Consider the following 24765-nt stretch of genomic DNA (forward strand, 5'->3'; position numbering starts at 1 on the left):
TGGCAGAAATGGCAGAGAATTTATAGAGATGCATACCTCCTCAAGCAGAAAGCAGAGGTTACTAAGGCACACTACCCCAGGTATCACCAATAGCAGTAGAAGCTTGTGCTTAGGCAACTCAAGTACACCTTTCACCCCCCACACGAATATTAAACATTACCATCATAGCATCCCCCCCCCCCCCCCTTTTTTTTTTCTTTCTTTCCTTTTAAATTGTCTTTATCTCAGGCCCACGAGATGCATGGAAATCACATTTGGATTTTCCAGTCATGAGTAAAAACAGATTTTTAGAAACATTTTTGTGCTGTTGTTTTTGTTTTTAAACTAAATAAAAAAGAAATTAATTCACAATTGTCTCCATTTATTATTGATATTTAAGTTTTGAATTGAAATCTGCTTTTTCCCATTCTGGGCATGCAAAGTAGTATAACACTGTCTTGTCCATGCAATTTAATATGTAAAGAGTAAACGTTTTGCCTGGTAAACTGGCCACAACTCACTGTATTTTTCGCTATCCAACAATTTGTCTACAGTAACTTCGAGTTTCCCATTCCAAGTCCTTCATATGATATCTCCTTTTTCTCCCAAGTAGTAATAAGGGTCAGAAATACTACTTTCATTTTTCAGAATTTTAGTAATAGTATTTAGTATTTAGATTGTTCCCTAGGGAAGGGATGATTGAACAGGAAACAGCACAACACCTGTATTTTATAGCCTTTGTTCCTTGGTTACTTTTTTGATTAAGATAACTATATACATACTATAATATGGAAGGGGGGTGAAGGGGGAGGAGGGAATTATTTTTCCCCAACAATGTATTTTTGTAAATGCTGTAACATTTTTGCTCTTTCACGTTTTCCCTCCTGCCCTCAGACTCATTTTTGCTGACAACCCTGTGCTCTCAAAGCCATGTTCTAGGCTAATATTATAACAGGGAAGCTCTCCATAGGTGCCAGTTGCTTCTCTTTTCTTATCATCAATTTTTAGTTAGTTTTAGCATCATAATAGAGAAGAATTATTTTCCTTACTTGCCACCAACCACTTCTCACTTCTGACACTCTACCAAACTGATGGATGTTCTACATAAAGCAACACTTTCCTTCTTCCCTTTTGATTTAGTAGATTTTTTTTTATTTTAATGTTTGTTTCAGTCTACATATTGAAATAGGTTTTACTGGGCACCTTTACTTCTCAAACTTTCTGCATTCAGGTTTGTAAAGAAAGGCAGACTTTTCTTCTCCAAGATCAGACAGACAGCACATTCTTTGGCCAACAAATTCTTGTTTCTTAACAATACTGACATTTTGCTCTGCCAAGCATTTAAGACTGCATTCCTTTTAGAGACCTTCTCTTCGTTACAGTCTATATGTAACTGTGATACATATTTTCTCTGTATTTGGGAAAACCTAATAACAGATACAATTTACCACCAAAAATATTTGCAGTCATGACTTCATCATAGACTTTTTCCTACTTTTCCAGTACTTGTTTGATACTTTCTTTTTCTAGTAAGCAAAAATTCTAAGCCCTTGTCCTCCAGTAACTGTCTTTCATTTTCTGATACATTCAAAGATAACCTTTGGAGGCATGCCTTTTTCTGGGAAGCCAAGTTCTAACAGCAGAAAAAAATTTCAAAGGCTGTATGGAGAGCATCAACTACAATGGCAATAATATCACTGACCTTGCTAGAAGGAAGAAATTGGAACCTTCTAATGTGGTAAGAACATAACTTTATCATCATCTAAACTTCTGCTTCTCCTGAAATAATCCTGAAATAAACCAGTTGCTTGCTTTGCTTTTATAAATAAATCTTGGAAAATCTTAGTTCTCAGAAAGAAAAGAACAATGGAAGTGATTCATACTGAAATTCAAGATTGAAAAAAGAAATCTCATCGATGTTGTGAAGAACACAAAGTTTGTTATCCTACAATATTGACAGAATTATTGAAATAGTAGAGAAAGAGGAACCAGGCTGTAGTGGAAATGCTAAGTCTCAGTGTCAACGGTTTACGGGCTGGTTCGGCCCGGTTCCATGACCAGCGGGGCAGAGGGATTTCGCAAAATCCGTGCCTCTGGAAAAAAGGAACAGGGGACCCCAAAATAATTAAAAACAGCGGCAACGATCTGAGGAGAAACAAACTAATTTACTAAATATAGTATTGGAATGCAAGATACACTATAATACAATATAATTAAATTTGAAGCTAATAAATCAAATATAATGAGAGAGAGAATGTCCGAAAGGTGGATAGGCCTCACCACAATGCTGAGGTGAGATGCGCAGTCTGTCTGAGCAGCAGGGAGATGGGAGGAGAGCCGACGACCAAGAGCAGGCGAAGAAAAGCGCATCAGGTGACCTTGCCAGGAGTTGTATCTCGAGACTCTGTGACGGCAGAGTCCCCTGGGGAACGTAGTTCTTCTCTTCCAGGCAGGTACCCAGAGCTAGAGCATTAACAGTTAAACTCCCAGTGCCCCACATGATGTTATGATGTGGAATACCGAAAACCAGAAATCACAAAACCATGACACACAGCTTGAAACAGTGATTGAGCACCTGGTGGGAAGGCAAGGCCAAGCCAGGGGAGCTCAGGAGTATGCAGTATACCTGAGTGACAAGAAAGGGTGGAGCCAGGATGCATCTCTTCCCAGACCTCATGTAAGGGTTGGCAGTGAAGATGAGGACTTCTTTCTGGAGGTATGTGCACATCTGAGGCCTTCTGAAGCCCTCTTCTTTCCCTTATTTCTCTGTCCATTGCAATTCCTCACTTGCGTGGGGTCTTGCTGCTCTGCTGTCTGTTGCACTTACTATCATATTACACAGGCTATCAGAGTTCATTTCATAAGCTGCAAAGATAAGCTACATAATTATAGGATGTAATGACACTTAATTTCATATTTTTAAAGAAATACTACAATATCATGTCACTTTACAGGGTACATCACTTAGCTTTATAGCAGTTACTTACAGCAGAATCACATTTTAAATGCTGCTGAGTTGCAGAGTAAATTATCCTCAACTCTGTTGGGCAAATTACAGCTTAAGAATAGGAAAACATACATAAATAATGTGAATTTCCTGGTTTGTTATTTTAATAACAAGTAATTTATAAAATGGAAAACAAAGAAGCAGTCAAATGATGGGCTGGAATATACAAGTAAGAATGTTTTTATACACTGAGCCAAGAATTTCTAACTAAGATGCTAATAAGTATCAGTGCCTTAATTTTTCCTGAAATCTAATACAACTGCAAGCTAACAAGGCCCTAGGTAGTGCTCATCCCACTCACCTCTGATTAGATCTTGCAATGAGTCAGTTCAACATGTAGAACTGAAGGAAAACTTTCTACTGAATCAAACCAATTTTCACTATATGCTTGCTAAATCCAGTGCGACAGGAAGACAGGGAATATACAGCCAGCCGTGAAAGAAGTGAGGGTGAAGAACTGCCTTTTAAGCCACACCAAAGCCTAGATGGTAGATTATATTAAAGTAATCAATAAGACCGTGTACTTAAAGTAATTAAAGTGGTACACCTTTAATCTGGGACATGTGACAAGAATGATAGAAACACCTGAAATTTTGTAGACAACATTTCCTCCCTGCTGAAGAACACATTTTTATAACTAAACTTAACAGAAGTCAGAGCCATGTTTCCAAAGCAATGTTACAATGACATCATTTAGCAGGGAAAATACTCTAGTTTTATTACAGGTATCAACATTGGAGCTGTTTGCCTTAATTCCTGAACAGCTAGACACTTGCATTACATTTCCAGGATATAACAGAGATCAGTAAACAAGTTGCCAATCACAAGAGAAATTATTTGTTATTTGCAACAATTGAGCCATAATTCTACATTCAGAGAACTTGGCTTACCTGGTATTACGTATTTGACCCTTATGACATGACTAGTTCTGCTGAATTAGCCTGAACACGTGATATGGTGTTTATGCCAGCTGCAGAAAGATACTATGCCTAGCTTGACATCACAAAATGTTAATACATTTGATTTAGCAGAGTGAACTTGAGAAAAGTACTGCTTGGCATCTTCTGACTGCTATGCTTCGGCTCAATCCTAAGTGAACTAAAACCAGATTTATTGTTATGAAACCACGGTTCTTTCAAAACTCCCTCTCTAATCATGCTGCAATGAGCACACATTACTCAGTTGTGTCACCTGAAAGTCGTATACAGGTATGACAATAATAGTCCTAAATAGGTATGTACCAGAGGCTTACCTACAAGAATAATTTGAGAGCCTACTACATTTGCTCTGGCTCTGTTGAATTCTGAAAATACACTACATCTTCCTTCTTCCCTGTTTATCCTTTTGTGTGTATCCATTTGCTGCTATCAAAACAAAGTCAGTGGTGGTGAGCCCAAGTCCATGGGGTCAGATGGGATCCACCCAAGGGCACCAAAGGAGCTAACAGAAGTGCTTGCCAAACTTTCCATCGTTTATCAGCAGACACATACTGAGTTTCATGGTACAGTATTTTCATTGAAAAGTCATGACAGTCAGGTGAAGTCCCTGGTAACTGGAGAAGGAAAAAAAAAAAAAAAAAGGCAACATCACACTTGTTTTTAAGAGGGGTAAAAAGGATGACCCTGGGAACTACCAATTGCTCAGTCTTACCTGTATGCCAAGAAAGACCATGAAGCAGATCTTACTGGAAGCTATGCTAAGGCATATGGAAGACAGAGAGGTGATAAAGCATAATCAACGTGGCTTCACCAACTATGAACTGCATCAATGGACAAGGGAAGAGCCACTGAAGTCATCTGTCTGGGCTTCAGGTAAGGCCTGTGGCACAGTAACCCACAACATTCTTCTCTTCAAATTAGAAATATACGGATTTGAGGGATGGATTGTTCAACAGATGAAGAACTGGCAACAGGACCGAGTCCAGAGAGTGGTGGGCAATGGCTCCACGTCTGGATGGAAATCATGACTAGTGGCGTTCCTGAAGGTCAGAACTGGGATCAGTTGTCTTTAATGTTTTTGGCAATGACATCAACAGCTGTGTCAAGAGCTCCTTTAGCAAGTTTGTGGATGACACCAAGCTGTGAGGTGCAGTTGACTCACCAGAGAGACAGGATGCCATCCAGAGGGACACTGACAGGCTTGAGCAGTGGCAAACCTCATGAGGTTCAACAAAACCAAGAGCAAGGTCTTGCACATACGAGGCCCCCCCCCGCCTTCCCCTCTCTACCCTTCATCCTCCCCCCAACCCACAATCAATGCAAGCGGGAGGAGACAAGGATAGAGCACGGCCCTGCTATAAAGGACTTTGGAGGTACTGGTTGATGGCAAGCTGGACATGAACCAGCAATGTGCCCTTGCAGCCCAGAAAGCCAACTATATCCTGGGCTGCATCAAAAGCAGTGTGGCCAGCAGGTCAAGGGAGGAGATCCTGCCCCTGTACTCTGCACTGGTGAAGCCTCACCTGGAGATCTGCATCCAGATGGGGAGTGCTCAGTACAGAAGAGATGTGGACCTGTTGGAGAGCCTCCAAAGGAGGGCCACAAAAATGATCTAAGGGATGGAACACCTCTCCTGTGTGGATGTGCTGAAAGAGCTAGGGCTGTTCAGCCTGGAGAAGGGAAGGCTCCACGGGGAGCAAAAAGGGAGGTACAAGAAGGAAGGGGACAGACTGTTTAGCAGGGTCTGTGGTGATAGGACAAAGGGAAAAGGTCTCAAAATTAAAGAGGGTAGATTTAAGTTGGATATAAGGAAAAAGTATTTTACAGTGAACTTGGTCAGGCATTGGCACAGGTTGCACAGAGATGTGGTGGAAGCCCCTCCCTGGAGAGGTCAGGCTGGACAGGGCTCTGAGCAACCTGATCTACCTGTAGATGTCCCTGTTTATTGCAGGGGAGTTGGACTAGATGACCTTTAGAAGTCCCTTCCGACTCTAAGGATTCTATGACTCTACTACTGTAGACAAAGTCCAGACCTATAAAATGGTGCATTTAATATTTGTATAAAAGCACTAACTTTGAATTTAAGACAGAAAAACTTCAAATTCTGCGTTTGTAGGAGTCTGCAGGTAGACTTCTAAATAATTCTCCATCACCTATCAGAAGTGTTTTTTGTCTTTTTTATTTTTAATGGCACAAGGATGGAGGCGGAAAAGAAATATCTGTATAAAGTTCTAATCCTGTGGTATCTAGCATATCTAGAAAAGAAGAAAAATGCTGGATCAGAAACAAAAATGACTACCTCAGCAGGAGGTAGCTAGAGTGAAATTCTCTTTGAAAATGAGTATTGCTGAGATGGAAATTACAAAGTATTGACTGACAAAAAGAATAATGACAATTAGAGTCATACTTTCTACATATAAGATACTGCAACAGAATGAACAAATAACTTTATTATTAGCTATTTCCTTATAAACCTTACTGAACAGGCCCCTCCAAACTGCAAAAATGCTATACATAACATTTGGTGAAAAGTTTTCTCTTAGTGGAATATAACTATCACTCTCCATGTTAAAGTATATTAACAAAGGAAATATGAACTGGTCATAGCTTTATGGTTTTTGTTATTGGTATTCCACATCATAGCATCATGTTGTACACCAGGAGTTAAAGAGTTAATACTCCAGTTCTGTGGATTGTGGATAGTTCCTAGTACCTGGTTCTCAGAAGAGAAGAACTACATATTACACACCCCAGAGGACTTTGCATTGTTGTTTCTGTTTTCTGTTCAGAGAGAAAGACAAAACTATTCTCATATCATGAGACATTCCCCTTTCCCCTCCTGCTTGGCCTGGCTAGACGTCTTGCCTCAGCATTAGAGTAAGGTCTTTGGTTTTTTGATACTCTCATTTTATTTATTAGCTTCAATTCTAATTATATTGTACTATAGTGTGTTATCTTGCATTCCAATATCTTACTTAGTAAATTAGTTTTGTTTTTAGGCCCATCACCCTACCTTTTCCCCAGCCATAACTCTGTGGGTCCTCCTGCCCCACTACTCATGGAGCTGGACAGCACCAGTCTGTAAACTGTTGACAGAACTGAATCACTACTTAAAGAAATAGTTATTCTATTTGGCTACAGGCATGAGTCTTTGAGAAGACTTTAGAGGTTCCTTGTCGCAGGATTGTGACAGAAATAGGAGGCATATTGGCTTTGCAAATTGATCAGCAGGAAGTTCCCAGGACTTACCAAGGTCCCTAATTTTACCTTGAGGGGACAAAATACACAACATTAACTGCTGTTGAAGTTAGCTTCCCTGGTTCAGTGACTACTCTTCAAAGAGTGATTTAACTAGAGTTTTCCTCTTGACAAAGAAGGGAATCAAATGCCATAATCAAGTATTTTAGTAACTCTTGCCAACAAAGACAAACAAAATTTAGTAACTCAGTTAACAAATACTGGCTACAATCACCAGCTGTGTCCCCATCTGTACCTCAAACCTGCCTCTTTTCCTGTCCCTCCTTCCCCCCCCCCCAAAAAAAAACATTAAATCCATAAAACCTGATTCTTTAGAACCTTATAGTCTTCTCTAATACATGCTAATTTGGCTGCCATAGAAAGCATTTTACATCATGCTATGACAGTGTTTTGCAGTGACTGTTTGACTTCAGCTTCAGGTGAAAAATATTTCTTCTGCAAACAAGAGGAAGCCAAAGTCCACGCACTCCTCAAAGTCCTCAGACTCTCACTCTGTATAAATTTTGTGAGACTTCTTTCAAACATTTTTTCACCTACTTCGTAAGCTTTTTAGGGATAGCACTTGACTTGGGCTGTGTGGGGATGCATCGTGCCTTGAGGTTCCGGGTTCTGTAGTGCCTTCAATCATAACAAGAATTATAAAATATGAAGTATAGCTCAGAGATGGAAGCTTTTCCCCCCCCCCTCTTGTGGGGGGGCAAAGTTACAATTATCCTCAATTAATAAGGCTGGGATAAACTTTATACAAAAGATATTCTGTTTGGGTGTTGTTAATGAGAACAGCATTTGATGCTTTTTTTATTGTTTTGTAACACAGAGCTCTACTGGGTGAAAATGAAAGTAGCTAAAGCTTAATCCAAGAGAAAAGTATTTTCCCTCTATGAAAAAACTATCAAAAAAGACTAAGATCTATTCATACATACTCTATTACTCCAAGCAGCTTAATGTGAGACCTCCATCCACACACTGTCATCCTATGGTCTATTTAATTTCTGGTTGGAGCCTGCAGTCTTTTTCCAAGCTTTGTAGGTAGGTCTGGGCTCAGTGATCTTTTCAAACCGATCTCCAGCCTACCTTAACACCTCACATTTGTCTCATTTCTGGTGCAGTCATCATATTTCTGATGATCACTGGGCTATACTCAATCTGTTACTGTCACTAATCCCATCCCCCATTTAGCTACTACTGGAAAGCCAGTTTTCTGCAAACTTTACCTTAGGCACTGTAACGATGAAAATCTTCTCTATTGCTCTACATTTTCTCTCTTTCACAAAATATTTGAAAATTCAACTTGTGCTCTCCCTATGCAATTAGTGGAACTAAAAGAAAAATCAGTTTCACTATAATCAACATAAAAATAGGTGTAAATGATTAAATCCTCCTGTTCTAGTGTATTTACTTAGGATTTACATTTCCCTATAATGAAGTTGCCCACACTTCCATTCAGGTATATTTTACATTCCATCCACGGAAACTATTTCCTACTGGTTGTCCTCAGTGCTATCACAGTTTTAGTGATATTATTTGCATCACTTACATAACAAACATAGAATAGCAATATTCACCTATGTAGTAATGTGCAGAATCAAACTCTACAACTCACAAAATTATAAAGCAGGTATGTTTATTATGGCACTAGGTGTAAAGGGAATCAGTTCACCTAACTTGCACACCCAGACACTCATCAATTGCATATTTATTGCATAGTATTATACATATGCATGAGATTTCTGAGAAAGGGGCTGGATTAGCATAAGCAGTTCCAAAAACTCATTACAATATATTCCCACCTCTTCACACGTGTCCTGCCCTGTACTGGTTGTGAGCAGGAATCTTTTTGAGTCTTCCCCACAAAGGCTCCTGTTTTTCACCTTTGGCATGGAGTGCTGAATCAGTGACCACAGATATGGTTCCATCCAGCTGAGTTTCTGTTGTCAACAGTGGAATTCCTGCAGCTGACAGCATTTAATTTTGTCGACACCATTTGATATATAATTAATACCCAACTAGTTACACATCAGTAGCCTAATCTTTATGCCATCAATCCAGGCTATTCATTATTTTAACAAAGAATATTAAGAAGTATATCACACTGTAGAAAAAAATACAACCTCCCCTCAACGTTAAAATTATTTGAATTTTGAGTTCTGAATTTTATCTTCAATTGAAGCTCTTCCTTCACGTCTGAAATTGCTTTGTGTTACTTGGCCTTTTAGTTATAATACAAAATAATTTCCTTCAGAAGTATACATTTCAGAAAAACAGCTCAGTATGAAGATACCTCCTCAGATGGTTGTCAGTTTCTAATCCAGAAAGGCAGGTACAGCAGAAGAACTTAAGAACCTGATAAAGGAAGAGATGGAGTGAGATAAAAAGCATCTGAACAAAGGATGAATTTCATTGTCTTATTTCCCCCTTTAAGTATTACCAAGTAACAGTTTTATATACTAGTTAAATCAATATAAACATGTACTGCTGCTGAAAGATAGTACTGCATTCCCGTTCCCCACCTATTCTAGGTACATAGCCATTCTTACCAGAAAATATTATAGCCACAGCAATCACTACCCAGGTTAGAAGAAATCATTTTGTCAAGTTAGGTTTCAGTGACAGCTTAACATGAACATGAAACTGCAGCAATGCCGAGACAGTGGAGGGACCCTCCAGCAATGGGCAGCTCTCGCAAGAGTGGCTGACATAGCAGGAGATTTAAATGGCTGAAACCCAGAACTAAGTCATCAAGGGCAGCTGCTTCAGAGCCGGCCCAACCAGAACCAGAGCAACGGATCTCAAGGTAGGAGGGGGCCTGGGGGTTTCCTTTGCCAGGGAAACACCGAGACAGCGGAACAACCCTCCAGCAATGTGCTCTTATGACAGAGGTGGGTGTTGCCAAGGCAACAGAGGCCATACCATGTTCTTTTCCTCAGGGAAAGCACTGACAAGTTGTTGCCCACCAAGTACAGGGTGGGCGAACAGAGCACAGGTGTCACTTGTACACTGGTTGTGTGCTGTAACAGGTGGAGCTGTAGCATGCATGGCAGGGCACTACAGTTTTACTGGCTTCAGAAGCAAGGAGGCACTCATTCCAAGTGACCTTCAAAGCAGAATGGTGCATGTACAATGCCAAGCTAAGGCTGCAGCTCTGGCAGGGGAGTGTGTACCACCTACCCCAGTCATCATCAGTGCCTCCACTCAGACTGAGCTTCTAAATAAAGATGTATCTTTGCAGACCATGGTATGTGGGAAGTGCCTGCACCTTTCAGCTGGAGCAGAGGTGAGTGGCAAACTTGCCTGCGTAAGGTGTGCCCAGGTGGAAGACCTCCTGCAACAGTTGACTGACCCTGCAGGAGACAGTGAAAAGGCTGTGTGCTATATGGGAGGCAGGGATTGAGACAGTTAGCCAGATTTACGTGCAATCTGCATTGAATACACAGTATAGGCCCAAATAACCCTAAACTCCCCCAACTGGCATATCCAGTTGGAGGGGAAACAGTGATGAGAAATGGCAAGCTGCCATGAGAAAAAACAACACGGGGAAAAAGCCTGCCTCTAAGCCTCTGCAGGATTTAGGCACTCTAAGAGGTGCCTCTGCAGTTCTCCAGCCTGAGAAGGAAAAGGAAACAATAACAGGTAAGTCATCTGAACTATGTAAGGCAGCCAGACCTGCTCCCTGTCGCGTAATAACTACTGCAACTAAGAAAAAACAATGGGTGAAAGTAGTGGGCAATTTTCTTCTGAGGGGTACAGAAGCACCACTTTGTCACCCTAACCTGCAATCTAGAGAGGTCTGCTGCCAGAGCTTGTATGTCCCACAGACCACTATCCCCTGCTACTGTTTCATGGAGGTATCAGCAACACAGCTATCAAGCAACCTGAAGAATATCAAGGAGGACTACAAGCAGCTGCAAGCAACAGTGAAGAATTTGGGAGCACAGATAGTATTCTCATCAGTCTACCAGGTAAGGGAAATGGGAAAGGAAAGCACAGACAATTACCAAACAAAAAATAAATTAAAAAAAAAATCAATAAACAGATAAGGGAGTGGTGTTGAGAACAGAGCTTTGGCTACTCATGTCAAGGAACTATGAGGAAATCTGGTCTTCTGGAGTAGGATAGGGTTCATCTGTCAGACAAGGGAAGACCATTTTTGGCAGCAAAGATTCCAGTTTAATCAGAAGGGCTTTAAACTAGAGTTGCTGAGAGTAGAGATTCTAAGTCATTGCACGTTGAGGCTGACAATGGTAATGGATGCCCTGGGCTTGGAGTAGCATCACAGGCCAGTAAAACAGGACCTAACTTACAGGGTAAAGTAACTCTAATTGGAAAATCCAACTCAATGGGAGCCCAACTCAAGTGCCTGTACACCAATGCATGGAACACAGGGAACAAGCAGGCGTGTAGGTGCCCAAAGGGCTATGATGTCATCAGCATCACCGAGATGTGGTGGGATGACTCTAATGACTGGAATATAGGAATAGATGGGTATAAACTCGTCAGGAAAAACTGGGAGGGGAAAAGGGGAAGAAGGGGCTGCCCTTTACATCATTGACCACCTGGAATCTATGGAGCTCCACTTGGGGACCGATGAGGAGCTGATGGGACATGGGAACATTTAAGAACTATTGAGAAAACAAAAGAAAGAGTTTGACAACGGTGTTATATGGCACACATTTTGCAACTTTTAAACTAAAAAGCTATCAATAATTACATACATACCTTGTATATTAGTGTGCTGATTAACTTAGTCTCAAATATATATCCCAGAGGAATCCAGTTCAGAAATCGTAGCGAAGTTTCCAAAGTTGCATGAACTAAAGGAGCATTTTGGGAGTTTTCCTGTAGGAATATATCAGTGCATATTACTAAGGCATGACTGGGTGGAGGTAGTGTTTCCACTTAAAAAATGTTAAGGTTTAAAAAGGTTAAAAAAAACTAATACTTACCATCACAAACTGACACAGTTGAAATATCTAAGAGAACTCATTGCACATACTATAAAAAAAATAAACAAATTGAAGTACTCCCAAGTTCCCAAAACAATCCAAACTGTATTAATCAAAGTGCCTGTGACCACAAAACAAGTTCTGAATACCTACAAATCCCTGGAAGCATTCACAAGCTACCTTGCTTCTTTACAAAAGACAATGCCAACAGCGTATTTTTTTTTTGAAGAAGTCCAGTGGGATCAAGTGCATCCTCAGCAAGTTTGCAGATAACTCCAAGCGGTTGACAAGCTAGAAGGAAGGGATGACATCCAGAGGGACCTGGACAGGCTTGAGAGGTGGGCTTCTGCCAACCTCATGAACTTCAACAAGGCCAAGTGCAACGTCCTGCACCTGGGTCAGGGCAATCCCAAGCACAGATACAGGTTAGACAGAGAATGGCTTGAGAGCAGCCCTGAAGAGGATTTGGAAGTGTCAGTTGATGAGAGATTCAGCATGATCCAGCAACGTGTGCTTGCAGCCCAGAAGGCCAACTGCATCCTGGGCTGCATCAAGAGAAATGAGACCAGCAGGTCAAGGGAGCTGATTCTGCTCCTCTACTCTGCTCTCATGAGACTCCACTTGGAGTACTGTGCCCAGTTATGGAGCTCCCAACACAAGAAGGACATGGAGTTGTTAGTGTGGGTCCAGAGAAGGGCCACAAAGATAATCAGAGGGCTGGAGCACCTCCCAGCTGGGGCGCTTCAGCCTGGAGAAAAGAATGCTTTAAGGGGACCTTAGAGCATACCTGAAGGGGCCTACAATGAAAAATCGGCAAGATCTTCTGTTAAGAGCAAGTAGCAACAGCATGAGAAGCTAATGGATTTCAACTGGAAAAGGGTGAATTTAGACTAGATACTAGGAAGAAATTCTTTACTGGGAGAGTGGTGAGACACTGAAACAGGACGCCCGGTCTGGGTGTGGATGCCCCTTCCCTGGAGGCATTCAAGGCCAGGCTGGATGGGGCTGCGAGCTACCTGGTCTAGAGGGAGCTATCCATGCCAACAGCAGGAGGGTTGGAACTAGATGACCTTAAGGGTCATTTCCAACACAAACCATTCTACGATTCCATGACCATTATGGAATGAGACAGTTGCAATAATGCAGAAATATATGTTGTATGGGAACTGCTGAGTCACAGCCTGAACCACTGACTGATCACATGGGGAAAGGACAGGATCAGCCCTGGGAGCACAGGTGAAGGCAATTCAGCTGTGCAACCAGAAGGGGTGGAGTGCACTTCTTTAGCTGTTCATAGGTCTAGTGCCATCCTAGTTTGAAATACCACTTTGGATAAAGAGGATATTTCCTCTTGGATTGCTCGTAATGCATCTGTTGTGGCATTTTCTACTATGTCTAGAGTTGCAGAGATATTCATTATAGCCTTTTCTATCTGAGCTACTCCTAAGATTGGGATTAGGGCTCTCACAAAGCTATGGTATCCTGTATTGTACCTTACCAGTGGATTATTTACCCTTTTAGCCCTCCTTGGATTTTGATAGTAGCTCCACATAGTTCTCACTATGCCTGGTGGGAGTTCTACAAGGGAATGCCTCTGGCCACTCTAAAAAGGTATCAGTTAGTTCCAACATACCCCTTTTCTTGGGAGTTCCAAGAAATCAATTTGCCATTGTTGCCCCAGAAGGTTCCCTTTTCCCTTCTGAGGGAAAGTCCCCACAGGTAATGGTTGTACTTCGTTTACCTTGTCTGTAGCAGTTACTGCATATCCTGCCTTACAGTTTCTTTGTTTCACAGAACTGCTACTGTTGGTAAACCAGGTGTCTTCTGCATCTTCTAAGGGCTCATCCTTCGGATCCGACCAGCTGGAATATGCAGCTTCAGTTGTTTCAAAGCAGTCATGAAATACTGGTTCTCCAGGAGTTCCGCTAAGGAAAGATACTGGGTTGACAGTACTAATTACAATTATTTCTACATCATCCTGCTCTACCAGGATGGCAGGAACCTTTGGGGTGAGAGCCAATGCCCCCCTTTTACCTCCAATACAGTAGACACGGTATGAGATATTAAAACTGTTATTCTTTGGCCTAGCATAACTTTACTGGCTTCTTGAATATTGAGCAATAGTGCAGCCTCTGCCCTCAAGCACCCTGGCCATCCCTTATTCACTTTATCAAGCTGTTTGGAGAAGTGTGCCACTGCCCCTTTGATAGTATCCAAGGCTCTGGGCAAGGACTCCCAGGGCTATTCGTTTTTCATGTGAGAACAGCCAGAAGGGTTTAGTCATGTCTGATGGCCCCAAAGCAGAGGGCCTTCATGAGTTCCTGTTTCAGCTGAGGGAATGCCCTCCTTGCTTCCCCATTTCATAGAATATTTTGGCTTTACCAGCAGTCCATAGCTGTGTATCCACAGTCAGCACCATCCTGTCTTTCCTGTGAACGTACAGAGTTCCTTGGCAGTTTGTGGCTGAGGGGACTGGCAGATGGTTTCTTTCCTGACAGTCCTTAAGGTCAGAAGTCCAGCTGTAATCTCATAACCCAAACACGTCACTTGCTGCTGAGTTACTTGCGCTTTCTGTTGAGAAGCTTGATAATCATTTAAACCAAGAAATTCAGTAAACTCACAGTCCATTGCACACAGTCCTCTTTTGTTTCCGTGGCATCCACATCCTGCAGTAAAGCTCCACCCTGGGATGGAGGAACCCAAGTCTCAGGTTCACGAATTGACCAGCTCTCAAAAATCACTGAGCTGTTCTCATAACACTGGGTAACACTGTCTAGGTTAACTGAGTCTTTTTATCCCCATATTAGGGTTTTCCTATTCAAAGGTAAATAACCTTAGGCTTCCTTTGGCCAAACCAGGCAGAAAAGGCATCCTTCAAATCCAGAAGGTAAACTCCACCTACTCATTCCTTAACTTGGTTAATAAAGTGTATGAATTTTCTACCACTGAGTGCATGCATTCAACTATTCTATTACTTGCCCTCAAATCTTGTATCAAACTATAGCACTTTTCAATTTTTCATCAGCAAGTTTGGAGTATTGTATTTGGATTCATATTCAATTAGTAATCCAAACTCCAAAAATTATCTATTATTTCTTTTATTGTTTTACAATCACATATCCTCAAAGGGCACTGCTTTACCCTGCCTGGGCTCTTACTTTTAACTTCTTTTTAGGGCTGCATTTTTGGCCCTGCCAGGTATCCCTGATATACACACTCCTAAGTGTGTATATATACCTTATTTAAGATTTCTGTAACTTCTGGGGTACAACCTTATTTTTTTACCAGTTTGTGTTAAAGGCAGAATTACAATTCTCAATCAGCTAATGTTTGACCCTTAGCTCCAGTTTTATTAAATTTCTTGCCAGAGTAACCTAAACTGGCACGCACCAGAATTTAGGTAGTATTCCTACCTGTTTTCTCAGCTTATATTTAATTGATCCCAAAAAGTAAGCCTTTTCTTATTGGGCAGTAAGTCCTACTACTGTTACAAAATCATCTATGGGTGGGTAAGAGGCACCAGTATCCACCAGAAAATAAACCTCTTTATCCTGCTCCCCTAGCTGCAAGTTAATCAGTGGATCTGCTACGGTAAACTTCCCAGGTTCCCATCCTTCAGCTTTGCAACCAGAACAGTTCCCTCTCAGTCATCTTGGTAGGATTTCTCCACCAGTGTCCCATTTCACTGCAGTTTGCTACAGTGGGGTGGAGCCCTCTCTGGGCTCTTCCAGCCCTCCCACCTCTCTCTGAGGGGATCTCTGGGTCCTACAGCCCTGCTCTAGCACTGCAAAAGTAACAGCTGCTGTTATTCCCAATTTCCTTACTATCTCTGTTTCTCAATCCATTTGTTGTTTTTTTTTTTTTTCCTTTTCCTTCATATCGCTCACCTCTCTTCAGTCCTGACATCCCTGTCATACCCTGCTCATCTTTACTTTCCTCAGCCTGTGTCCTTCCCAAACTCTCATCATTACATAAACTACTAACATCATATTTCAATTTTTACCTTCTCCTCTCCAAAGGCTTCCAGTGCTAACACTGGGATTTCAGGTTTCCTAGATCTCTGCAGATGAAGGCTATTCTCACTTCCTGTGCTCCATTCTCTCCACCTCCCCTTTTTGCAAGTAATGCTGTTTACAGCAGCAGTCTCTGGCCCCAGCTCAGTCTCTCACTCTAAGAGATCTGTCTGTGGGGGAACGGTATGAGGGGGTTGCTCTCATGCCAGCATAGATAAACTTCACTTTCTCTTTAACCCTTTTTCCTTTGTATACTATTCGTACCCTAAGTTACACTTCCACATACACCCTCAATTCTGCTTCCACATATCATCAACAATTACACTTTCTTATACCATCAAAAAAGTTTGTCCCACTCCCTTCAAAACCCACAAATCAAACCATACAGTCCTTCAGTTTCCATAAACACCCTTAATACCATATAATTTTCCCCTAACAATTTATATTGTTTGGTTATAAACATCTTGTCACAGAACTAGCACTGATTGACCCACCTTCCTCACACACCTCCTTGCAAGCAGAACACAGTATTACATGAATGAGTTGACATTCACTCCCTGAATGAAGCAGAAATCTCTCTACGGGTTCGTCATCCCCATTCATAAATTAGTACAAAAATGTACAGACAGACACTCAGACAACAATCATTGTTATACTCTGCAGTCACCCTGCAGCTATGCCGCAATGTCTCATGTATTCAACACACTCACTTGCAATCACACATAATGCCAACTTTACACTTTACCAAATCAGAGCTCTGAACTCCTTTCAAGTGTTTTGAAAGCAATTACTCAAAAACACGGTACCAAACACTTACAATAGATGGTGATAACGAGAATACAATCTATAACTTCCACGTTATCATTTGACAAGATACCCGCTGTTACCGATCACCTAAGGGAGAGCTATTGATCTTTCCTTGCATACTACTTACAGGTCCCCTTCGTAGGAACTTCCCCAAGGAGTCTTCCTATCCCAGCTGGCAACCTAACCCATGAGTTCATATTTCTCAGGGGAGGGAGCATGCACAATGCACACTCCTTCATACCCCACGCAGGACGTCTCCTCATGACTTACAGGTTCCCCCTTCCCATACACATACCTGGTCTGCTGATGGATGGTCCTTGTCTGATCCCGCAGTGATCGGATGAGAAAGGAGCATCCTTCCGGGAAATCTCAGGGCACGCCAAAGGGGTCTCCCCTCTCAACTGGACCCGCAGCCAGAGGTTGCCCCATCTGGGTCACCAAATTGACATGTGAAAATCAAATCCTGTAGCCAGATTAAGGAATTAGAGCAGGTATGTTTATTTCAGCGGTGTGCATACACTGGGTGCAAAGGGGATAGATCTGCCTAACTTGCACACCGTGAGGAAAAATTGTGCTACAGATATAGGCCAAACTAAAACATAATCAATTGTTTCCAGGAATTTGGATACATATTCATTAGATTTCTGAGAACCCATCAGCATGCAGACCCTCCCCCTCGCGCGTGCATAGTGAGTTATGGGGGTCTCCTCCCAGTGGTCATGGGATGAAGAAACAGTCTTCCTCGTGAAGGCTCCTAGTCTTCCTTGCTGTAAACTTCTGACCATGTAGGAGGGGCAGCCCCCGATCCAGTCCTAGCCTGCCCTGAGGACATCTTATCACCTCCCTGCTGGCTGTTCTCTAACCCCCACATTGTCTCAGTCTCAGTGTCTGCAATCCCCATTCTTCTAGCAACCTCTACATGTTTACTTCTGTAAACTACCTTTAATTATATCCAGTTCCTGTGAAGCCCTTTTCTCATCTTTTGCTATGGGGCCCTTCTCTCATTCTTCAGTCTGACCTAATTTAGACAGTGAAATGCCAAAAGTAACTGAAATATGTATATGGAATCTACTTGAAAAGAAGATGACCAAAACAATTAAAAACAATAGCAGATGCTCAGCAAGAAGAGGGATACTTTAGGCAGGATTAGTTCTGCCATTTCTGACAAAGTAAGCATGTAAGGACAGCACAAAATTACATTCAGTAATTAGCCAATCATATTTTCTGCTTCTATTACATCAGAAAATTATAGAACTAAGTTGATAACTGCATGGGAAAGTAGAAACTACAACATCCTTCCCTGCTTTCTGCTGGAAGTCTTCACAAGTGATACTGCATAGTAATGCATAGTAATAGTAACTCTGCAAAAGGGAAAGGACCTCTACTGAAGAGTGAGGTAGAGGCTGAAGCTGTTTACTGTGACACTGATAAGACATTAATGGACTGTTTGTTGTGCACTGTCCAGACATTCCTGAAAATCTGTAACTGCCAATTTCCTCTGAACACTTCATTCCCTTTACTTCATCCTCAGTCAGCACCTGCTTTCACTTTGCCTGACTGCCTTTTTCTTCCTTCTCTTTATAGTAATCATACTTCACCAAGAAAAGGAATTATGACACTAACTTGATGTTTTTCTCCTACTCACATAACATTAAACCTTTCAGAACTCACCTTTCTTAGGCACACATCACCTAATGCGAGTGCATTACATAAGATGTGCTTCTGATGACCTCTGAAGGCTAAAGTAAGTGCTGCTTAACTGCTAAAGTACTGAACTGATGAGAATGTTTTTATGAAGAATGCTCAAAAACCCAAATAAACTGTCAACAGCAAAAAAAAAAGACTTCTATAAAGAAATAAAAGCAAGGAGTGCTACATAGTACTCCAGCTTCAAGGTGTAAGCTAGTAACCACTACCAAAACATCATTTTTGTTTTGTGATATTATCATCCCTTTACTCACGAACAGCACATATAGGGATTAGTAAAACATTCAAAATATACAAGCTGCCACAGACTATGGGGCCTTTGTGAAGAACAAATAGACTAAACCACTAACTTAATTCTGTCTGTACATTTCCCATTCCCCCCCATCCCACTGTGTGGGCTGCTGGTTTTCATGGAAGGTTAAAACTTCCTCATAAAAGGTAGGAAAGTAGCTCTGTGAAGGCCCTAAAGATCACAGAATCACAGAATTGCAGGGGTTGGAAAGGACCTCTGGGAAGAGATCACCATATCCAACCTCCCTGCTAAAAACACACTTCAATTTTCCTTTGGTGAAGGAAAACAAACTACTCTTCTTGATTTACAACCCCTTTCTTACTGTTTTGTGCACTTCTTCCTCTACTCAGCAATTTGATCAGTGATAACTGGCATACATTCACAAACCCATGAATAATCAACTCAGCACTCAATTGTAAGGTTGTAAAATAACAATTTGATTCTTTATGAAAGATCAATATAATAATTCTGGAGGAGTGTTTACATCATACAATGTGTGCTAGCAGGGTATAAGACAGCTAATCATCACAGCATAAATTACTTTCAAAGGCCATGAAACATTCCAGACAGCATGCATTAAAATAAAAATTAGCGATGCCAAGTTGTGATAGTGTGCTTCTCCCTTGCCCTCCTCTCTGCAGCCCAACCATTTTACCATCAGACTTGCCTGAGTGGGTGGTAACCATAATAGTGGTTGCTTTCCAGCCAAGGCTTGATGCTGGAGAAACTGGCATCTTGCTCAACACCTCAGAGCAAGTACCAATCTAACTGCAACCTAAATCCAGTGCTATTCACTGTCTGGTCAAGCCAGATTCTGTGGAATTAACATCTAGCTCAGAACTGAAATTATGTAATATGTCTACAAGTCAATCATCTTACCCCATGAGTAGAGTGGGGACTCCATTCTGAACCTCATCACTCAACCAGAAGGCCTCCCTAATAACTTCACTGACTCCGTTTTTGTGAAGTCTATAAAGTCTTTTATATATTTTATAATCAAGTCTATTGTCACATAATCAACTATACCTTAGTTTCAAAAATTTGCTAAATCACTCATATTAATAAACATATTGCTGCTTTTCTTACGAGTGAATTGCATTACTCCTTCCAAGAAGCAAAGGCAATCAGTTGACCACACATAGTTAAACTATTGTCAGACTAGAATTAAGCAACATGTTTTCCATACAAAAATATTAAAGAAATTTATAAACACTAACACAGAACAAAGTTTTCTCAAATCACTTAGGCTGGAGGATATCATAGAACATCTGTGGTCAAGTTCCCTGCTCAAGCTGGGATCAATACTGAATTTAGACCAAGCAGCTCATGGCTGTTTTGTTATATTTATTTTTATAATGAGAAGTAGCCCCTTTACTTCCAGCAGGAACCTCCCAATAAAATTAAACTTCTCACCTCTTGTTCTCCTACTTTACATCTAAATAAAGAACTTGTCTCACCTTTTCTTGTAAAAATCATCCTGGGTACTGGGGAGCTGCTAGTAGGCGGCCCCTCCATTCTTTTCCAAACAGAAAAAGCCCTGCTCCTCTCAGCCTCTCTTTACTATGAAGAGTGGCTGGCCTCCCCTGGACTTGTGTGGAATTTTCAACATCCTTCTTGTACTGAAGGACCAAAAAAACAGGCACTGTATTCTAGATGCAGCCCGATGAGTAGCAAACAGAAAGGAATAATCAATTCATGTATTGGTTGCACTCTTCTTGATGCAGCCCAGCACATAGCTAGCTTTTGTCACTACCAGGGCACACGGCTGACCTGAAACCAAAGTAAATTTTCCTATTGGCTTCAGTAAGGCCTAAATTCTAGATTGAACATGTAATAAAGGAGACATCAGTGGCAACAAAAACAGAAGGTGTAACCTTACATTAACTACTATGTTTATTAGAAAGAAGTTGAGATCCAGGTATACTTGCCCTGCTAGAACAGCTGCTTTTTAAGACTGCACTCCATTTATGAACGAGCCTTCAGCAAGCTTTGTGCAGAAGAGAAATGAGAAGTATTCTGTCTACAGCATGTTAAGCCACAGCTGGCATAAAGACATAAGGACCAGTTCTACCAAAACATTTGAAGTGTTATTTGACATAAGCAAAGTTAGAGATAACTTCCTACTAGAGGAGAGGCAGGAACTAGCCTCATAATCAAGCATATTAAACTGGGGCCCACTGTGTTTTTACTGTTAAGATTTTTCATAAGCGTTTTTTTTTTAAAGCATACTTTTACTGTTTTTTTTCGGGGGCCCTACAGATAGCTGATGGAACTGTGAAAAGCTTCATCTAAGCTTCCATCAACTAATTTAAATGAAATAGTGAAAATTCAATTTAACAAAAAATTCAAGGTTTTGAACTCTTCTCCTGCACAAAAATCCGAACAAAAAGAAAACAGAAAAGTGAACACAATCCAAAGGAGTTAATAACATATCAAACTTTTTGATGTCCTACATCAGTTTGTTTTGAAAACCAGGGCTAGCTAGAATTCTGAGCGCCAGAATTACAACCCTGTTTTTAACCCATGAGGGACTTTCCAGATCTATCCATTTTATCTATATATGATTTTTTTCCAATTCAATACCATCAATAACAATGCCATTTCCAGTCATACGTCACACTGGAAGAACTACAGATTTGGTAATTACTACACAAGTCATCCCACCAGAGGAAAGTAAGCAAGGCAAGATAAATAATGTACTTTGTTACCATTATGATAGAGATGTTACTGAACGCAGTAACTTTTATGCACGATTAAAAAAGTGAGTGCTCATAGTGTACTTTTTGAAATCCTTAAATACTTCAAACCACTCCCTTCCAAAAAAAAAAAAAAGAAATGATTTCAGACTGGGGTAGGGGAGGGAGGACTGGAAGGAAGCTTTCTGATGGGACTACTTTAAGACACTTTTACAACTTGTAAGGGAGTTGAGAATCGTAGTTATGAGCAGAGTATAAATAGATGCAACTGATTTTCTCCTTCAGGATTTACTACATAAACAATCTTTAAGTGTTAAATTTCAGAGAAGGAATGAATTAAAGTCACAGGAAAAACACAGTTCTTGAACACAAATCAATAGCCTCATGGCTGAATGCATACTACCCGTAATGGTGGAAAGCTTCAGGAAAAAAACAGCATGAGTTTTCTTTTTGTGACTTATTATCATCAGCACAGTTCACATCTGTTGAGTTCTTTTTTCTAAAATGCTGCTTCATACTAACAGTAAGATGAGTATGGTGTAGGTAAACTAAACTTTGATGTATTGACTTAGTTTTGAGAAGTAAGCCTTCTCTTCAGCAATTTGACACTGGTGAGGAAATGCTTGTTCAGACTAGAAACACAATACATCATTGCTGAATATCAAGTATTAATCACAGTAAGTGTCCTCCTCTTTTGTAGTGTGGTATCAAAAGCAGCCTTAGCTCAAGAAACAAATGCACCATGAGACAACCTCCTGAAAATATTTAATTCTTAAATTCAATTCTGATCTATTGCATACACTTCACAATTTTATAATCTCACATATTATTTTAGATAGTAGCTTAATTCCTTTAATGTAACAGAATAAGCTTCCAGCATGAATACATATAAGCCTATTAAAGGACCCTCTATTGAAAGAAATAGATTCCACTTAAGCCCACTAACTCCTTAAACACTTTTACAGAAGTTAATTGATTTTTAAAGATGTGTGAAGCTTTATTTAAAGGTAGGATTTAAGATATTGGCAGCAAGAACTCGTAACACTATATGCATATTTGTGACCTACAATGCAGAAGAGAATAAACTGTTATAAAGTCACTGATGTTCTCTGACAAAACTTCAACATTTGACTACAAAAAAAAATATATCAGCAAATTTTATTAAGCTAGAATTATCCATTAGCTTCAACACATATTGAAATACTTTTGCCAACAGGAACAGTGAAAGGATAATTAAGTAGCAAAAAAAAAAAAAGATTCGGGGAACTTGAACAACTTATCATTCTAATGCTACTGAATGCTTCATTTTATGATAGTGTGAATTACACTGAAGCCATTCCACCACCAATGGGGTCTCACAAGTAGTCACCTCGTCTGTTATTAATCCCAGCATGCTACGGCTGTGCATTGCTTTCCATACTCAATTCAGTACTACAGATTTCTTATTTAATTAAGTAAAGCCTAGGGAACTTCCCCCAGCAGGTTAAACCCACAAACTTCTCGGAGCCCCCAGACAAGAAAACAAAACAGTAATCTAGAGGCTTATACAACCAACGTGTCAGGGACTCACAGGGCAAAAGACCTGCATAGTTTCTGTATTGATTACGGTTTCATGTAAATAAAGGCATTCAGATCTCACTACGTCTTTCAATTTCCATTTCAGCTTTGTAACTTGCAACAAAGGAATTGTAGGGCTTATTTTCATTAAGCTAATCTATTCTGTTCTAAGTACCACTTCATTTTAAAGGTTGTAGTACTTCACTGTGAGAACACGGTTTAGCAACTTATATCCATACCAAAATTTACCACCCGTATCTCCTCTATGCTCCGGAGTAACCATTCAGGACTGTTAAGGACAATATAAAACTTCCCCAAAACCACAACTTCCCAAAAACAACAGTCTCTGTTACAGGTCGGCATTACAGGGGTGGGAACGAAGCGGACGTCCCCGGGCACACCGCTGAGCCCCGCTCAAGGCGCCAGACACGGGCCTGCTGGAAACGGAGCAGCGCTCAGCCCTCCACCACGCAGCTCAGGCTCCACAGCCTCCCCTTCCCGTCGGCCACAGACACGGCCTCACCCGCGAGCTCGAGTCCCTTCGCCACCCACCTCCCTGAGGCGAGGGCGGCCGTGAGGTAAAGCCCACCATCGCATCGCATCACAGCCCAAGGTCGCCACCGCCGCCCCGTTCTGTCAGCGCCGTGTTCTTAACGGCCATCGGCAGCGCAACGCCCCCGAGCACCGCTTCTCGCGGGCCGCCACCGCGCGCCACGACAGACGAGCCCGCGAGCCGCGCGCACGGAGCGGAGCCACCAGCCAATAGAAGCACGGCAGGACCTCCGCCCGCCATTTGAGAACGCGAAGGCGGGCCAGCCTCTGAGTGATAGCTCGACTCGGCCACTCAGCGGGCAGCGGCCTTCCCCTCGCGCCCCTCGCGCGCTGCCGGGGAGGGGGCGGATCCCCTCTCTCCAATGCTCCCTCCTCCGCCGATTGCTCCCCGCTACCCTCCGCGGCGCTCGGCGGACTGACGTGCTGCCCGCCCAATGGTCGCGCAGGCCGCTCGCGAGGCGCCATCGCTCGCGACCAATGAGAGTGCTCGCTGGGCGGAGGCCTGAGGTTTCCAAACGCTCCGCGGCGCCATGGGCTGAAAACTAAACCGAGATGGAATCTCCCAGTCTGAACCGGTTTGAGCCGGTTCCGAGCTTGTGGCATTAGGAGGGGGAGAGGCGCCGTGCTCAGTCGCCGTCGCTCTCGCTGCCGCCGCCGCGGATCTTGCTGACGGGGGAGCTCGCGGGGGAAGCCGCCGGCACAGCTGAGGGGCCGAAGTTTAGCGCTGAGCGGGGGGGGGGGGGGGATGGGCACGGGGCCGAACTGAGGGCCCGCCAGGCCGAAGGAAGGGCGGCAGGCACGGGAGGAGCGGCCGCGAGGGCTCGGGCCTGGAGCCAGCGAAGCGGGACGCAGCCGAGTCGTCACGCAGCTGCGGCCGCAAAGAAGGTAGAGGTTCCCCAAGGGGTGCCAGGAGGCCGCGGCGCCGCGTCGAGCTCCGGGTCTCTCACCTCCCCCGAGGCGGCGGAGCGCCCCGCGACCGCGCACCGGGCCCTAGGGGCGCGTTACGGCCGGCTGGG

General features: G+C 42.2%; 2 protein-coding genes and 1 long non-coding RNA gene across 26 annotated transcripts in view; 2 read left to right on the plus strand and 1 right to left on the minus strand.

The window, feature by feature from the left end:
• Positions 1 to 374: 374 nt before the first annotated feature.
• On the minus strand, positions 375 to 24352 carry LOC116230189 (uncharacterized). 19 transcript variants are annotated; one of them, XR_016463783.1, is made up of 8 exons: positions 23750 to 24352; positions 17241 to 17408; positions 13142 to 14809; positions 12126 to 12174; positions 11899 to 12018; positions 10474 to 10523; positions 9464 to 9525; positions 6097 to 9137 (listed from the first exon to the last, which is right to left on the minus strand). XR_016463783.1 is itself a non-coding variant. In XM_090134495.1 (6 exons), the coding sequence occupies exons 2-5, from the start codon at positions 17298 to 17300 to the stop codon at positions 9486 to 9488; spliced, it is 270 nt and encodes an 89-aa protein (XP_089990621.1). In that variant the 5' UTR covers positions 17301 to 17408; positions 23750 to 24144; the 3' UTR covers positions 375 to 9137; positions 9464 to 9485. The 19 variants fall into 19 exon arrangements, 3 of the variants coding, with proteins under 3 accessions (XP_089990621.1, XP_089990618.1, XP_089990619.1); XR_016463785.1 differs by lacking the exon at positions 10474 to 10523 and having other exon boundaries at positions 1870 to 9137; XR_016463782.1 differs by having other exon boundaries at positions 1871 to 9525; positions 10474 to 11305.
• Positions 10367 to 14005, plus strand: LOC116230190 (uncharacterized). The gene is made up of 3 exons (XR_004167188.2): positions 10367 to 10456; positions 10998 to 11141; positions 13920 to 14005. It is a non-coding gene; the product is annotated as an uncharacterized LOC116230190 (long non-coding RNA).
• Positions 24258 to 24765, plus strand: part of LOC116230191 (exportin-1) — a 37170-nt gene continuing 36662 nt past the window's right edge. For 5 of the 6 annotated variants that reach the window (XM_031595157.2, XM_031595156.2, XM_031595161.2 and 2 more), the window contains exon 1: positions 24258 to 24634. The gene's annotated coding sequence lies outside the window, so the exon portion shown is untranslated. The remainder of the gene's footprint in view (positions 24635 to 24765) is intronic. The other variant, XM_031595160.2, reaches the window with a different exon arrangement.

This window comes from Phasianus colchicus, chromosome 2, assembly GCF_987193195.1.
Source record: "Phasianus colchicus chromosome 2, bPhaCol1.hap1.1, whole genome shotgun sequence".
NCBI lineage: Eukaryota > Metazoa > Chordata > Aves > Galliformes > Phasianidae > Phasianus > Phasianus colchicus.